Source organism: Macaca nemestrina, chromosome 4, assembly GCF_043159975.1.
Source record: "Macaca nemestrina isolate mMacNem1 chromosome 4, mMacNem.hap1, whole genome shotgun sequence".
Taxonomy (NCBI): domain Eukaryota; kingdom Metazoa; phylum Chordata; class Mammalia; order Primates; family Cercopithecidae; genus Macaca; species Macaca nemestrina.
Window position 1 is genome coordinate 18,598,255 of NC_092128.1, and position 17,742 is coordinate 18,615,996.

Genomic DNA, 17,742 nt, shown 5'->3' on the forward strand with positions numbered 1-17,742 from the left:
TTTTTTCCCAACTTCTAATTTTTCCCTTCACTAAACTCTTGTACACTGTGTATAGCATATTGTAATGTCTTGGTATTTCAATATTTTCTAATTGTTTCTTTTTCTTTTTTTGGAGACAGAGTCTCGCTCTGTTGCCCTGGCTGGAGTGCCCTGGCACGGCGCCATCTCGGCTCACTGCAAGCTCCGCCTCCCGGGTTCACGCCATTCTCCTGCCTCAGCCTCCCGTGTAGCTGGGACTGCAGGCGCCCGCCACCTCGCCCGGCTAATTTTTTTTTTGTATTTTTAGTAGAGATGGGGTTTCACCCTGTTAGTCAGGATGGTTGCTATCTCCTGACCTCGTGATCTGCCCTCCTTGGCCTCCCAAAGTCTGGGATTATAGGTGTGAGTCACCACACCCAGCCTGTTTCTTTTTTTTTTTTTTTTTTTTTTTGAGACGGAGTCTCACTCTGTAGCCCAGGCTGGAGTGCAGTGGCTGGATCTCAGCTCACTGCAAGCTCCACCTCCCGGGTTCATGCCATTCTCTGGCCTCAGCCTCCCAAGTAGCTGGGACTACAGGCGCCCGCCACCTCGCCCGGCTAGTTTTTTGTATTTCTTAGTAGAGACGGGGTTTCACCGTGTTAGCCAGGATGGTCTCGATCTCCTGACCTCGTGATCCACCTGTCTCGGCCTTCCAAAGTGCTGGGATTACAGGCTTGAGCCACCGCGCCCGGCCTCTTTTTTTACTTTAAATTTTTTTGTAGAGATAGTGTCTTGCCCTGTTGCCCAGGCTGGTCTTGAACTCCTGGACTCAAGCCATCTTCCGTCCTTGGCTTCCCAAAGTTTTAGGGTTACAGGTATGAGCCATTGCGCCCAGCCTGTTTCATTTGTTTGTATCTTGCTTATGTGCCTTGAAGTCAGGCGCAATCTCGGCTCACTGCAACCTCCGCCTCTGGGGTTCAAGCAATTCTCCGGCCTCAGCCTCCCAAGTAGCTGGGATTACAGGCGTGCACCACCACACCCAGCTAATTTTTCTGTTTTTCGTAGAGAAGGGGTTTTGCCATGTTAGCCAGGCTAGTCTAATTCCTGACCTCAAGTGATCTGCCTGCCTCGGGCTCCCATAGTGTTGGTATTACAGGCATGAGCCACTGCCCCTGGCTAGAGTCATAAATCTTTTTTTTTTTGAGATGGTGTCTTGTCCTTTCGCCAGGCTGGAGTGCAGTGGCGTGATCTCAGCTCACTGCAACATCCACCTCCCGGGTTCATGCGATTCTCCTGCGTCAGCCTCCCGAGTAGCTGGGGACTACAGGCGCCCGCCACCATGCCCGGCTACTTTTTGTATTTTTTAGTAGAGACAGGGTTTCACCGTGTTGGCCAGGATGGTCTTGATCCCTTGACCTCGTGATCTTCCCACCTCGGTCTCCCAAAGTGCTGGGATTACAGGTGTGCGCCACCGCCCCGGCCCAGATCATAAATCTTAAAGATGGAAGTGGTCTCAGAGAGATCATGCACCCTGCCCTCCCAGATTGGAATCTTTCTTTGTCATTCTTGGAAGATAACCATCCAGCTTCTGCTTCAGTAGTTCTAGGCAGAAGAAACTTGCTGTTGTGTGAGGTGGATGCTTACATTTTTATTCAGCTTTTGAAGAATATTCCTCCCTGTCTCTGTAAGTTTCTGTTTAGGCAAAACATTCTTGGCTCCTTCAGCTGTAGTTTAGTGACACTGAGCACTGATTGTGGGATTTCAGGTACAGCCTGAACAATATAGAGAAAAACAGGATTTCGTTTAGGCACTAGATTTCTGGTTGTATTGCCTAAGGCTGCCTTTATTTTTAAGTAACTGGGTTGGGGGTTCCCAAGACCACCCCCAGTTTGGTGATTAACTAGGAGGACTCAACATAGAGTATGTGTGGCTGTAATTTATTCCAGTGAGAGGATATGAGGTAAACTCAGCAAAGGGAAGAGGCCGGCCTGGTGTGAAGTCTGGAAGAGGCCAGGCCCAGAGGCCTCTTTCATTAATTTTTAATTTAAAAAGTTTTTAAATTATTTTTTAAGAGATGGGGCTCTTGCTATGTTGCCCAGGCCGTACTTGAACTCCTGGACTCAAACGATCCTCCTGCCTCAGCCTCCTGAGTAGCTGGGACTACACGTGTGTGCCACCGTGGCCAACTAAAAAAATATTTTGCTTATATTTTTTTAAAAGTTAAAAAGTTAAACAGAAAAACATTTCTTAAGTGCTCTAAATAGTATCCTAAAAAGTACCTTTTATAGCTTTCATTTCTATGCTTAGCTCTGGGTGTTTTACAAAATGAGTTCAGCAGACACAGTCTCTGTTACCTTTAGAACTTATAATGGATCCACTGACATGGACAAACATTGGAAATGGTAAATAAACATAATAAATATAAAATCTATGTCTATAGATAATAATCACTAGGTATTATATTTGGGAACAACTCAGCTAAAAACTATAATAAAAATTTGTACAGTTCTTACATGAGAATAGTGCTAGAGAATCTAAAATTATCCCCAGGAGAAGGAAAAAGAATTTAAAGTGTCTTGGGCCAGGCGCGATGGCTCAGGCCTGTAATCCCACCACTTTGGGAGGCCTAGGTAGGAGGATTGCTTGAGGCAAGGAGTTTGCGACTAGTCTGGGCAACATAGAGAGACCACTGTTTCTACAAAAATGAAAAAAAACACCAAAAAAACCAAACAAAAAAACACTTTGGGAGGCCGAGGCGGGCAGATCACTTGAGGTCGGGAGTTTGAGAGCAGCCTGGCCAACATGGCGACACTCCATCTCTACTGAAAATACAAAAATTAGCTGGGTATGGTGGTGCATGCCTGTAGTCCCAGCTTCTTGGGAGGCTGAGGCAGGAGGATGGCTTGAACCCGGGAGGTGGAGTTTGCAATGAGCCGAGATCATGCCATTGCACTCCAGCCTGGGTGACAGAGTGAGACTGTCTCAAAAAAAAAAAAAAAAAAAAAAAATTTAGCTGGGTGTGGTGGCACATATCTGTACTCCCAGCTACTTAGGAGGCTGAGGTGGGAGGATGATTTGGTCTCTGGAGGTCAAGGCTGCAGTGAGCCATGTTTGTGCCACTGCACTCCAGCTTGGGTGACAGAGCAAGACCCTGTCTCAAAAAGTGTCTTTGGAGATTCCATCTCAACCTTGTGCACAGCTACTTGGTAGATTCCCACGTAAACATGTTCCACTCTGCCTTATGCAAAGAACCGCATGCATAAGTTGGCCTGTCGTCCATCCTCTGCTCACCACTTTGAGGAAGCCCTTCCGTGTTAGTGAGCCTCCCCTGTCCTCCTGCATAGCCCTTATTCTGTTATAAACATTCTCACCTGGGAAACCCACACAGGGACCTTTAGTGTGTGCACAGGAAGTACCTCACATCGAGCAAGTGTAGTAGCTTATATAGTCCCCCCAGCACAATACAAGAAAACCCTGCAGTACATTCAGGCTGGTAAGTTCACATCAAACGTACGCTCAGACCAGGTTGAATCCCATTTAGCATGTTGACTTAGTTGTATTGGTGACTTTCATTAAACATTGGATGGTTCACTGTGAATAACTGGAACATGACTAACCAAGTAGTATAGTCATCCTGATCTGAGCTATGTTATTGATGTTAACTTTCTTCTCCAGGCTTTTTTCTGTTACCCTGTTTCCTGCATCTGTTTGTTAGTCCTACTTTCTTCTTTTAGTTTTTGGTTCGGTTTTGTTTTCCATTTAAGTCAACAGTCAAAAAATACATTTCAACTGAATTCTGGCAGTGAAGCAGAAAAAAAAGCTGTTTAAAATCTGTTAATTCTTGGAAAAGCCACACCTGCAGGGAGTTTTCGGTAACTTCTTGGAGGAGTAAAGAAAACCTACAACTTTGAGCAGCTGCTTGATAAGGTCCTTGTCTCTAGCTCACACCGGTGCGTGTACCCAGCAGGGCTTAATCATGGGTCCTGATCAGTCTGGTGGGCACACAAGGATGGAAGACTGTGGTTGCAGGGAAAATGTGGGAACGTCACTCTCATTGAAGACATTTAGGACCCCACATTGGCATTGCTGAAAATCCTGTTTGATGTCAGCTGTGTGAGCCTGCGCTGCTTTCTCATCTTGGATAGAACGCGTCTTCACAGTATGTGTGAGGTGGCATTAAAGTAACCAGATTGGTGCCAGAAGCCACCCAGAAATGAGTTCCACTGCTTTGGAATCACACTTTATTATTTGTTTATGATTTGGGGATTTTATTTTTTGTTAAAGATATATTTCTTTGATTCTTTTTTTGTTCATAAGCTGGATTATTGAGTATTCACACACGTGTGAGATGTGCCACCCTTGGACCTTGTTACAACGTGGGCACATTACTCACTTGACATGGATTAAAAATAAAGATTTTTTTTTAAATTGCTGATTGCGATTTTTCTCTTTAAAATTCTTTTAAAGGTAAATTTTTTTTTTTTTTGAGACGGAGTTTTGCTCTGTAGCTCAGGCTGGAGTGCAATGGCGCTCTCTCTCAGCTCACTGCAATTTCTGCCTCCCAGGTTCAAGCGATTCTCCTAAGTCTATGGAGTAGCTGGGATTACAGGTGCATACCACCACGCCCGGCTGATTTTTTTTATTTTAGTAGAGATGAGGTTTCACCGTGTTGCCCAGGCTGGTCTCGAACTCCTGAGCTCAGGCAATCCACCTGCCCCCGCCTTCCAAAGTGCTAGGATTACAAGCATAAGCCACTGCACCCGGCCTGTTTTTTTTTTCCTTTTTTTTTTTTTTTTTTTTGAGGTGCAGTCTTGATCTGTCGCCCAGGCTGGAGTGCAGTGGCACAATCTTGTGCTCACTACAACCTTTGCCTCCTGGGTTGAAGCGATTCTTTTGCCTTAACCTCCTGAGTAGCTGGGACTACAGGCGCGTGCCACCACACCTGGCTAATTTTTGTATTTTTAGTAGAGATGGGGTTTCACCATATTGGCCAGGCTGGTCTCAAACTCCTGGCCTCGTGATCCCCCCATCTCGGTCTCCCAGAGTGCTGGGATTACAGGCATGAGCCACTGCGCCGGCCTTGTTTGTTTTTTAAGATGTTGCTCAGGCTGGAGTACAGTGGCATGATCATAGCTCACTGCAGCCTTGAAGTCCTGGGCTCAGGCGATCTTCCCATCTCAGCTTCCTGTACTCTGGCACTACAGGTGTGCACCAGCATGCCCAGCTAACTTATTTTTATTTTTATTTTTATTTTTATTTTTTTGAGACGGAGTCTCGCTCTGTCACCCAGGCTGGAGTGCGGTGGCCGGATCTCAGCTCACTGCAAGCTCCGCCCCCCGGGTTCACGCCATTCTCCTGCCTCAGCCTCCCGAGTAGCTGGGACTATAGGCGCCCGCCACCTCGCCCGGCTAGTTTTTTGTATTTTTTAGTAGAGACGGGGTTTCACCGTGTTAGCCAGGATGGTCTCGATCTCCTGACCTCGTGATCCGCCCGTCTCGGCCTCCCAAAGTGCTGGGATTACAGGCGTGAGCCACCGCGCCCAGCCCTTATTTTTATTTTTGTAGAGATGTGGGGGGTGTCTCACCATGTTGCCTATGCTGGTCTTCAACTCCTGGTCTCAAAGGATCCTCCTGCCTGGGCCTCCCAGAGTGTTGGATTATAAGCATGAGTCACTGGACCCAGCCTCTTTAAATATTCTAAAATCTAATTTTTTTTTTTTTTTGAGATTGTGTCTTGCTTTGTCACCCAGGCTGGAGTACAGTGTCAATCTCAGCTCACTGCAACCTCTGCCTCCTGGGTTCAAGCGATTCTTCCACCTCAGTCTCACGAGTAGCTGGGCCTACAGGCACATGCCACCGCGCCCGGCTAGTTTTTGTATTTTTTGGTAGAGATAGGGCTTTGCCATGTTGGCCAGGCTGGTCTCAAACTCCTGACCTCAAGCGACCAGCCTGTCTCGGCCTCCCAGAGTGCTTGGGATGGTAGGCATAAGCCACTGTACTTGGCCTAAAATCAAAATTTCTTTCTGGCCGGGCGCGGTGGCTCAAGCCTGTAATCCCAGCACTTTGGGAGGCCGAGACGGGCGGATCACGAGGTCAGGAGATCGAGACCATCCTGGGTAACACAGTGAAACCCCGTCTCTACTAAAAATACAAAAACTTAGCCGGGCGAGGTGGCAGGCGCCTGTAGTCCCAGCTACTCGGGAGGCTGAGGCAGGAGAATGGCGTGAACCCGGGAGGCAGAGCTTGCAGTGAGCTGAGATCCGGCCACTGCACTCCAGCCTGGGTGACAGAGCGAGACTCCGTCTCAAAAAAAAAAAAAAAAAAAATTTCTTTCTGTAACAACCCGTCTCAGAAATGCCAGGATATTATAATTCGTAAGTACCTCAGAAATGATTTAGTCCAAGCATTTTCTAGCTTTTTGGTCATAGGACCTCAAAATGTTTTTGGTTATATGGGTTTATATCTATAGATACTAGTTTAGAAATTAAAGCTGAGAATTTAAAAAATACATTGGAGTTTTTGGGATTGCATTTTAATGAATTAAATAAGTCAATAAATAGTAACATAAATAACATCTTCTGAAAAATGACTTTTTCAAAACAAAATAATGAGTGGCATTGTTTTTACAGTTTTGCACATCACTTCATGTCTGTTAATAGGAGATAGTGGGTTTTCATGTCTCTTTTGAATTCAGTGTATTGCAGAGTTTATTCAAAGATCTTTAGCTGGGCATGGTGGAGTGTGTAGTCCCACATACTCAGAAAGCTAATGCTGGATCGCTTGAGCCTAGGATTTCAAGAGCAACCTGGACAACATAATGAGACTCCATCTCAAAAAAAAAAAAATTCTTTGAAATATAGGAAGAAAATTTGGCCTTTTTACAGGTTTGAAGTTAGAAAAGAGGGAAGTGTTTTTGTAGCCTTTTCAGCTAGTTGTAGATGTTCATTTGTCTTTGGTACTACAGCAAAATTTGGGTAAGTGATAATTTCTTAAAAATTAGTTCCAGTGATGGAATCTGAAACTATCAATGCACTTTGGAATACTCTTACATTAAGATCCATTGGTCTGTGGTGTTCTTTGGATCTTTAAAGTGACAGGCTCATTTCATTCATGTCTGAGGCAATCCCTGCCAAATACTCAAATCTGAGTAACTAGTTTCTTTTTTTTTTTTTTTTGAGACGGAGTCTCGCTCTGTCACCCAGGCTGGAGTGCGGTGGCCGGATCTCAGCTCACTGCAAGCTCTGCCTCCCGGGTTCACGCCATTCTCCTGCCTCAGCTTCCCGAGTAGCTGGGACTATAGGCGCCCGCCACCTCGCCCGGCTAGTTTTTTGTATTTTTAGTAGAGACGGGGTTTCACCGTGTTAGCCAGGATGGTCTCGATCTCCCGACCTCGTGATCCACCCGTCTCGGCCTCCCAAAGTGCTGGGATTACAGGCTTGAGCCACCGCGCCCGGCCGTAACTAGTTTCTCAGTCAGTCTTTCAAGTCAAAATGCGTTCTAGCTGCTTTGGTATCAGAAGTGATTCTTGCAGACTTTCTACTTACTGACACAGAATATGAAAAATTATTGGCCGGACGCAGTGGCTCACTCCTGTAATCCCAGCATTTTGGGAGGCTGAGGGGAGCAGATCATGAGGTCAGGAGTTCGAGATCAGCCTGACCAACATGGTGAAACCCCGTCTCTACTAAAATTACAAAAATTAGCCGGGCATGCTGGCACGTGCCTGTAATTTCAACTACTCAGGAGGCTGAGGTAGGAGAATCGTTTGAACCCGGGAGGCAGAGGTTGCTGTGAGCCGAGATCGCACCACTGCACTCAAGCCCAGGCGACAGAGTGAGGCTGTGTCTCAAAAAAAAAAAAAAGAAAAAGAAAAATTATTTTACTCAAGGACCTAAGGTTTATAAAATTAAAAATTTTTACTGCTTCATGAAGGACAGTCTTATGTGACACTGTTTTTGTTTTTTTTTTTTTGACATAGAGTCTCACTCTGTCACCCAGGCTGAAGTGCAGTGGCACAATCTCAGTTCAGTGCAACCTCCTCCTTTCAGGTTCAAGCAATTCTACTGCCTCAGCTTCCCGAGTAGCTGGGATTGCAGGTACTCGCCACCGCACCGGGCTAATTTTTATAATTTTAGCAGAGATGGGGGTTTCACCGTGTTGGTCAGGCTGGTCTTGAACTTTTGACTTCAAGTGATCCACCCTCCTGGGCCTCCCAAAGTGCCGGGATTACAGGTGTGAGCCGCCCAGCCCAGCCGACATTGGCTTTTTAAAATATTTTTTTGGTTTTTTATTGTAAGGATGTTGCAGTGGGCAATATGGTGATTACTAGTGCTGTCTGGCATTACTGCCTTGGTTTATGCTAAGGTGCGGCAGTTTCTCTCCAGTGCAGAAGGAAACAAAGTCGAAAGGACATCACATTTTAATGTGGTGCAAATAATTTTGACCTTGCAGACCCCCTTGGAGGAAGGCTCTGGAGGCCTCTCTGTCTACCCGAGTTCCGTGGACCACAGTTGGAGGGCTGTGATCTGGTCCATCTCCCATCCTGTTGAAGAACCCCTTCTGTATCTTTGAGAAATTACCTTCCCGTTTCCCTCGGGGATGTCTATTGTGGGGGAAATTCACTACACCGTGAAGCAGCCCATTACATTTTTGAAAGTTCTGTAAACTAACTCAGATCTTTTTTCCACCGCTGGCCCTTCGTAAAGTTGAGGATAACTTTTCACAGATCCCCTGTGTCTCTCTTTTTCAGCATAAATTTGTATTTCCATTTCCTTCAGTGGTTCCTCTCATGGCCTGGTTTCGTATATCCTGCTCATCTTTCTTTAGAATGAAAATGAATGGACATTATTTAATTCATTACAAAAGATACTGACAAAATAACCATGGGTTATTTTCACTGTTAGACCCTGTATAAATATGTGTAAGACTTGGTTCTTATCCTAAAGGAATTTTAAAAACTGGATTCATTTCAGCACAGCTGAAGAATATAAACATCCTGCAGAATCATACATGGCATTTTGCAGTTAGAAAGAACCTAGCTCTCGGCTGAGTGCGGTGGTTCATGCCCGTAATCTCAGCACTTTGGGAGGTGGAGGCGGGCAAATCACTTGAGGTCGGGATTTCAAGACCAGCATGGCCAACATGGCAAAACCCCATCTCTACTAAAAATACAAAAACCATCTGGGCATGGTGGCACGTGCCTGTAATCCTAGCTGAGGGAGGCTGAGGCAGGAGAATCCCTTGCACCCAGGAGGTAGAGGTTGCAGTGAGCCAAGATCGCGCCACTGCCCTCCAGCCTGGGCAATGGAGTGAGACTCCATCTCAAAAAAATAAATAAATAAATAAAAATAGAACTTAACTCGTTTTGTGGTTCTACAGACTGGCCACTGAGGTACTCTGAGAGCTGCTCAGCTGTTTTGTCGTGAATGGGTTGTAGGTGAGATGCGATCTCCCTTCCCTAAGCTCCTGGGGTTGCTAGGTGGGGCTTGGGATAGTCTCCTCCTGATTTTAGACTGGTGGATATTCCCAGGCCAATCAGCTCTGACCTTGAACATCATCTTCAGTTTACCCCAGTGTGTTGTACAAAGATTGTTTTCTCTGTGTGCCTATGAAGAAGCTGAGAAGTATTGGGATAAGTGGCCTCTCTAGGGCAACAAATTCTTTTTTTTTTTTTTTTTGAGATGGACTCTCGCTCTGTCGCCCGGGCTGGAGTGCAGTGGCACGATCTTGGCTCACTGCAAGCTCCGCCTCCCGGGTTCACGCCATTCTCCTGTAGCGCAACAAATTCTTAAGCATAGAGTTGGGGTTGTAAGTTTTCTGAGTACCAGACTAGAAAGATAATAAAGTTGGCAAGACATTGTGATTTGATTGAAGTAGGTTAATGAAGGACACTTTTTTTCATTTTAAAAATCAAGATGTGATTTATAATTACCTTTTTAGTATACAGTTCTACAGTTTTTGATAACACATACAGTGTTGTAACTATTCCAAGATATAGAACATCACTCCCTAGATTCTCTTTACCCCTTGTTAGCCCTTCTTGCTTCCCTCAGCCCTAGGCAACCACTGATCAGTAGGAAATTATTTTTGAAGAGTATTGTAAAATGTTTCCTTAGATGGAGTTAGACTTAATTTCTCCCATCCAAGTAGTAACCAGGCCTGACCCCACTTAACTTCCTATATCAGATGAGATCACATGCTTTCAGGGTGGTATGGCCCTAGATGGTAGGCATAATTTCTAATTGATTGGATATTGAATTCTGCCAAACAAAAAGATTATAATCAGAATGTATTTCTTCTAAATGTCTGCTTTTAAACTTACTGCCCCACTTTCTTACTTAATTCACTTAGTCACTAGCGTTTGGGCATTCTAATGATACATGTTTGAGGTGATAGGTTAATTGCCCTGAATTGATCATTACATGTTGAATATATGTTGAAATATCACACTGTACTCCCTTAATATGTACAATGATTATGTGTCAATTAAAAATAATAAAAGCAAAAAAAAAAATACTAGTTATTTCTTTTCTTTTCTTTTTTGAGACGGAGTTTTGCTCTTGTTGTCCAGGCTGGAGTGCAATGGTGCGATCTCTGCTCACCGCAACCTCCACCTCCCGGGTTCAAGCAATTCTTGTGCCTCAGCCTCCTGAGTAGCTGGGATTACAGGCATGTGCCACCACGCCCAACTAATTTTGTATTTTTAGTAGAGATGGGCTTTCTCCATGTTGGTCAGGCTGGTCTCAAACTCCTGACCTCAGGTGGTCTGCCTGCCTCGGCCTCCCAAAGTGTTGGGATTACAGGTGTGAGCCACCGCACCCGGCTATACTAGTCATTTCTGAATGCATTTGAAGTAAAAGTTGGTCTTGAGCATTACTGGTGTTTTGGAAGTGTTTGTGAAGGGGCTTTGGGAAACAGAAAGCGCTGGCAGATTCCACAGGGACTGACCCATTCCTGCTGTCTTACTGCAGATCTGGAGCAGCAACCATTTGTTCCCCAGTGCAGAGAAAGCGACTCTTTTCCTCGGAACACTGGATACCATTTTCCTCTTCTCCTATGCTGTGGTAAGTTTTAGAACTCTAGGGTTTAAAGGTAAAGAAAAATGTAAAAGGAAACAACGCTGAGCCTTACGAAATGTGTACAGGATTTTGAATTTGCTGACCGAGGCAGAGTTCAGTATTTCTGAAGTTTATATTTTTTATTCTTCCCATTCATTTATTAATTCATTCAACAGATATTTATTGCTCATGTAGCACATGTCAATGGGAATTTATCCTGAACAACGCAAAAATGCCCTGCCTTGATGGAGCCTGTGTTCTTCGGTGGGGAGCTTGGGGAGACAGTCACCAAATGCTATAAATAAATTGTAGAGTACATTTGAAGGTGATAAGTGCAATGAAGGAAAATAAAGCAGAGAAGGGGGACTAAAGGGGCCTGAGTGATGTTGTAATTTTTAGTAGCATAGCTGGGAGACCTCAGGAGGCAGCGGGCATTTGAGTGAAGACCCAAGCAGGTGAGTGAGGTCGGTGTGCTTGGATCAGAGCTGTAAGAAGTGAGGCCAGAGATGTGGCGGGGCTCAGATCAGTAGGGTTTTGGTGCCTTTGTAGGGGCTTTGGCTTTAACCTTGAGTGCGATGGGAGCTGCTGGAAGGTTTTGTGCAGAGCAGCAGCAGGACCTGACTTAGGTTTGGACAGGCGCACTTGCTCTGGGAGCTGAGTTCTTTGGAGGTGAAGGATGATGGTGGCTTGGGTCCAGCATAGCAGTAACAGAGGTTACGGGAAAGTAGATTTTAGTAGTGTGTTGGAGGTAAAGCCAATATTTTTTCCCTCTTGAATGTGGAATGTAAGAGAAATGTGTGAAGAACACCTCCAGGGTGGAAGTGTCATGGCGGAGGGGAAACTGGGGAGATAGAAAGATTTGGGGACTCGCTTTTGGATGCATTACATTTGACCACTACTGCCCAGATGATGAAGAGCACGCACTTGGGCATTGAGTCGGAGTTCAAGGTGTAGGTTCAGGCTGAAGATACACATCCCAAGGATTGTATTGGCCTTTATTATTTTTATTATTTTTTATTTTTGAGACAGAGTTTGCTCTTGTCACCCAGGCTGGAGTGCAATGGCACGATCTCGGCTCACTGCAACCTCCGCCTCCCGGGTTCAAGCAGTTCTCCTGCCTCAGCCTCCCGAGTAGCTGGGATTACAGGCATGCACCACCACGCCCGGCTAATTTTGTATTTTTTTAGTAGAGATGTTGGTCAGGCTGATCTCGAACTTCTGACCTCAGGCGATCTGCCTGCCTTGGCCTCCCAAGTGCTGGGATTACAGGCATGAGCCACTGCGCCTTCCCTTTTAGATGATTTATAGATCAAAACTGTGAAACTGCATGAATTGATCAAGGGAACAGGCGAGGGCAGGGAAGAGGTGTGAAGCCTGAGCCCTAGGGCTTCCACTCCTCAGAGGTGGGTGAGGAATGGGCCAGGTGGCGGGGATGGAGTGGTAAGGAAGGTGGGGCTAGGTGTGGTGGCTCACGCCTGTAATCCTAGCACTTTGGGAAGCCGAGGCGGTTAAATAACTTGGAGTCAGGAGTTTGAGACCATCCTGGCCAACAGGAAGAAACCCCGTTTCCAATAAAAATACAAAAATTAGCCAGATGTGGGTGCCTGTAGTCCCAGCTACTTGGGAGGCTGAGGCAGGAGAATTACTTGAACCCAGGAGGAGGAGGTTGCAGTGAGCCGAGATTGTGCCACTGCACTCCAGCCTGGATGGCAAAATGAGATTCCGTCTCAAAAAAAAAAAAAAAAGCAAGGCGGGATCCTGGAGAGGTAGCATCCTGGGAGACATTCCACGGTGGTGAGGAGTAATTCAGCATAAGGATAGGCAACTGGCATCTCTGGCTTGCTGTAGGAACGGCTGTGGTGGCTCCCACATTAGAGTTCTGGAGCCGACAGTGGCAGCAGCTGGAACGTGGACTGTGAGAGGAGCCTTCCTTTTCTCCCCAGCATATAAGATGCTGTCTTTAAGTGTGCCTTATTAAAAACGCCTTTTAATTCTCAATGTTCAGGCCATGTGAAATACTGGGTAAAAGTCCTGAAGTAGTTTCTAAATGTTTATTTGGTTAATTATATTTATTTATTTATTTATTTTATTTATTATTTCTTTTTTGAGATGCAGACTTGCTCTGTCGCCCAGGCTGGAGTGCAGTGGGGCAATCTCAGCTCGCTGTAGCCTCTGCCTCCCAGGTTCCAGCAATTCTCCTGCCTCAGCCTTCTGGGTAATTGGGATTACAAGTGCACGCCACCATGCCTGGCTAATTTTTGTATTTTTAGTAGAGACGGGGTTTCACCATGTTGGCCAGGCTGGTCTCGAGCTCCTGTCCTCAGTTGATCCGCCCACCTCTGCCTTCCAAAGTGCTGGGATTACAGGCGTGAGCTACCACACCTGGCCTATATGTGTGTGTGTATAGTGTGTGTGTGTGTGTGTGTGTGTGTGTATATATATATATATATATTTTTTTTTTTTTTTTTTTTTGAGATGGAGTCTCGCTCTGTTGCCCAGGCTGGAGTGCAGTGGTGCAATCTCGGCTCACTGCAGCCTCCACCCCCTGGGTTCAAGCAATTCTTCTGCCTCAGCCTCTCGAGTAGCTGGGACTGCAGGCATGTGCCACCACGCCCTGGTAATTTTTTTTGTATTTTTAGTAGAGACGGGGTTTTACCATGTTGGTCAGGCTGGTCTCGAACTCCTGACCTCAAATTATCCGCCCGCCTCAACCTCCCAAAGTTCTGGGTGGGATTACAGGCATGAGCCACCACGCCCAGTCTATTTGTTTAATTATGAAGAGTATCTTTTCTTCAAAGAGGAAACAGAGAAACAGTTGGAATGGTTCTCTGGTCATTCATTTAGTCTGTGTAAAATCCCCAGATAGGGGCACTGGGCTTTGGCTAGAGCTGGTGACAGGGTGCTTGCTTCTCTTTGAGCCACTCGTTTCCTTCAGGGACCATTTTAAGAGGCAGTGCAGTCTACTGGAAAGGCCAGCTCTGCCATGATTAACTAGCTGTGTTAAACTTGGTTGCAAAGTAGAACTTAACCTTTTTTGGTATTTAGTTTCCTCATCTATAGAGTCATCTAGAGGAATAAATAGATTTAGGACATAAAAGATCAGTGCCATGAAAAATCAATGGTCATGGTTTTTTATCTTGAGCTGTACTTCCTTCTGTAATTTAGGGTCACTTTGCTTTCTGCAGCAAAACAGAATGTATTGATTCTGGCAGGGCACGGTGGCTCACACCTGTAATCCCACCTAGCACTTTGGGAGGCTGAGGCAGGTGGATCACCTGAGGTCAGGAGTTCGAGACCAGTCTGGCCAACATGGTGAAACCCCATCTCTACTAAAAATACAAAATTAGCCAGGCATGGTGGTGCACACTTGTAGTCCCAGCTACTTGGGAGGCTGAGGCAGGAGAATTGCTTGAACCTAGGAGGCAGAGGCTGCAGTGAGCCAAGATCGCACCATTGCATTTCAGCCTGGACGACAGAGTGAGACTCTATCTCAAAAAAAAAAAAAAAAGCATGTATTGTTATGTCGTCTAAAGCAGAATTGAGATTTTCTTCGTCCCTTTTGTTCTGTGTAGCATAAGTCCATGTGAGGGGCAGCTAGACAACATAGAATTTACTTTAAGGCTGACATGGTTCTCTTAGGATGAGGAAGCTTGATGATAATGAGGGAGAAACATTCATATTTAAATTTATCTTTTTTTTTTTTTTTGAGATGGAGTCTCACTCTATCGCCCAGGCTGGAGTGCAGTGGCGCAATCTTGGCTCACTGCAAGCTCCGGCTCCTGGGTTCAAGTGATTCTCCTGCCTCAGCCTCCCGAGTAGCTGGGATTACAGGCACGTACCACTGCGCATGGCTAATTTTTGTATTTTAAGTAGAGACAGGTTTCACCATGTCAGTCAGGCTGGTCTTGAACTCCACCTCAGGTGATCCACCCATCTCGGCCTCCCAAAGTGCTGGGTTTACAGGTGTGAGCTACTGCACTTGGTCATGTTTTTTTTTTTAGAGATGGGTTCTTGCTATGTTGACCAGTTTGGTCTTGAGCTATTGGCCTCTAGCAATTCTCCCCTCTCCCAAAGTTCTAGGATTACCGGCGTGAGACACCACGCCCAGCCAAGTTTTTCTAGTGATATAGAGACACTCAATTTATCAGAAACACCTGGTCCTAACTGAATTTAGGTTTTAAGTCAAGACATTTTAAATATTTATGGAAGAAACCTAAAGTCTGCTGCCCTTAAGGTCTTCAGTCTCACTTCCTGCCATGATCTCAGCATTTTAATTCCTGCCCCTCAGTGGGAGGAGAGTAGAAGACAGAACCTGTCTCCAACTAATTATTGTCTCTGCCTTCCTACTCTCCCTGCCTTGGGATGTCATGAAACCCAAAGGTCAGATTCAGCAGGCGGCTGGTGTGCCCTGGAACCTTCTATTCCACTTTTTACAAGTTTGGAACTGAAACTGCAGGGCGTGTGGTAACACATGTTAACCCAGAGTGCAGATGGCTAAGAGGAATCCCTTTGGGAGAGCTTATCACTGATGGGCAGGAATTAATCTAGTCTAGAAAATGGAATATGTTTGTGTGCTTGTTTCATTAGAATCATTCTTACTTATTTTTTTCCAGTTAGAGAATCAAGTAAAACCAAAGTTTGCCCTGAATTTTGGTGTGTTTGTGGTAGAGTATGCAGAAGTCCACGGCCATTTCCTTTTTTTTTTTTTTTAATTTTTTTTCCTTCTATTTTTGTAACTTTTTTGTTTTCACTTCATTACTGACCCTGTTATCCAGCCCACTGCCATTTCATGAAACGTTTGTGAAACTCCTGTAGACAGCTAGCCTAGGCATGTGAATAAGGGTTAATTTTAAATAATGTCTGCGTTTGTCTCATTTGCTTTGCAGTGCATGTTACTTTTTCATACTGTGTTGTTATTTAGAGCTGTAAAAGAAAATGCTTTATTTTCAGGGCCTTTTCATCAGTGGCATCGTTGGGGATCGGTTGAATTTGCGGTGGGTTCTGTCTTTCGGCATGTGCTCTTCTGCGTTCGTGGTAAGTTGAAAAGGTCTTATTATTATTTTGGTCAGGTATTTTAGAATCCAAGTCAACCCCCTACTTCTCTGTAGAATAGAATAGTAAGATTAATCCTCAGTGTTTGAATCCCTCATTTGCCTTTTCACTTAGATAAGTCTTTTTTTTTTTTCTGAGACAGAGTCTTGCTCTGTTACCCCAGGCTGGAGTGCAGTGGTGCGATCTGAGCTCACTGCAACCACTGCCTCCTGGGTTCAAGTGATTCTCCTGAGTTGCTGGGACTATAGGTGCAAGTCACCACGCCCGGGTGATTTTTGTATTTTTAGTAGAGACGGGGTTTCACTATGTTGGCTAAGCTCATCTCTGACCTCAAGTGATCCTCCTGCCTCGGCCTCCCAAAGTGCTGGGATTACAGGTGTGAGCCACCGTGCCTGGCCAGATGAGTCTTTTTAGAGTAAGATTCTAATCAGGTCCCTTTGTTGTCCCTCAGGCACCAGCAGAGTTAATCAGTAGTCTGACTAAATGGCCTGGCATTCGCTAGACCCTGGCCCCAGCCTGCCTTCCCATCATATTTGTCACTCTGCTTCATCCCTTTGCTCCAGCCAAGCTGGACTGCTTTCCAGGCCACTAACACCCTGCTCCTTTCTTTTTTTTATTTTCATTTTTGAGATGGAGTTTCGCTCTTGCTGCCCAGGCTGGAATGGAATGGTGTGATCTTGCCTCACCACAGCCTCCACCTCCTGGGTTCAAGCAATTCTCGTGCCTCAGCCTCCCGAGTAGCTGGGATTACAAGCATGCGCCACCACGCCTGACTGATTTATTTATTTTTAGTAGAGACAGGGTTTCTCCATGTTGATCAGGCTGGTCTCGAACTCCCGATCTCAGATGATCCGCCCACCTAGGCCTCCCAAAGTGCTTGAATTACAGGTGTGAGCCACCGTGCCTGGCCTCATCCTGCTCCTTTCTATCTCGGTGCTTTTGTTCCTGCTGTTCTGCCTGCCTTGGATGGTCCCCTATTCAGCTCTCCATAGTCTGACTCACAGTCTCCTTCAAGCATTGGCCAAATGACACCTCTTTGAGAATGCCGGTCTCTCTTCTGAGCTCCTGTGCCTGCTTCTTTGCAGGCACTTGAAACAGTCTGCTGCTTAGCTTGGTTGTTTCTGTTTCAGTCTTGCTTTCCCTTAGGGTGGGCGTGGAGTGGTTAAAATCACAGATTCCCTACACCAGGACAGCCTGGGTTTCTGTCTCTCTTCTGTGGTTTCCTAGCTTATGATTTCTGTGAACTTCAGAGGGAGATATGCATATTACCTCTCCCTGGCTGGCAGTGAGGACTGCAAGTTTCTGTATGTGAGGCGTTTGAAACAAGTGCTGTGTAGGGGAGGATCCATATCTGACTAATCTTTTCTTTTTTTTTTTTTTTTTTGAAACGGAGTCTTGCTGTGTCACCCAGTCCGGAGTGCAGTGGCATGATCTTGGCTCACTGCAACCTCCACTTCCCGGATTCAAGCCATTCTCCTGCCTCAGCCTCCTGAGTAGCTGGGACTACAGGTGTGCACCACCATGCCTGGCTAATTTTTGTATTTTTAGTAGAGTCAGGGTTTCACCATGTTGGCCAGGCTGGTCTCAAACTCCTGACCTCAGGTGATCTACCTGCCCCAGCCTCCCAAAGTGCTGGGATTACAGGCGTGAGCCACCGTGCCCGGCCTCTATATCTG

General features: G+C 45.7%; 1 protein-coding gene and 1 non-coding gene across 5 annotated transcripts in view; both read left to right on the top strand.

Moving 5' to 3' along the window:
- Nucleotides 1-17,742, top strand: part of LOC105471284 (solute carrier family 37 member 3) — a 64,267-nt gene that overhangs the window by 20,179 nt on the left and 26,346 nt on the right. For all 4 annotated transcript variants that reach the window (XM_011723672.2, XM_071094368.1, XM_071094369.1 and 1 more), the window contains 2 exons: nt 10,928-11,020; nt 15,965-16,048. In XM_011723672.2, coding sequence (XP_011721974.1) covers nt 10,928-11,020; nt 15,965-16,048 — 177 coding nt within the window. The remainder of the gene's footprint in view (nt 1-10,927; nt 11,021-15,964; nt 16,049-17,742) is intronic.
- LOC112424879 (small nucleolar RNA U13) lies at nt 4,256-4,357 on the top strand. The gene has a single exon (XR_003015817.2). It is a non-coding gene; the product is annotated as a small nucleolar RNA U13 (small nucleolar RNA).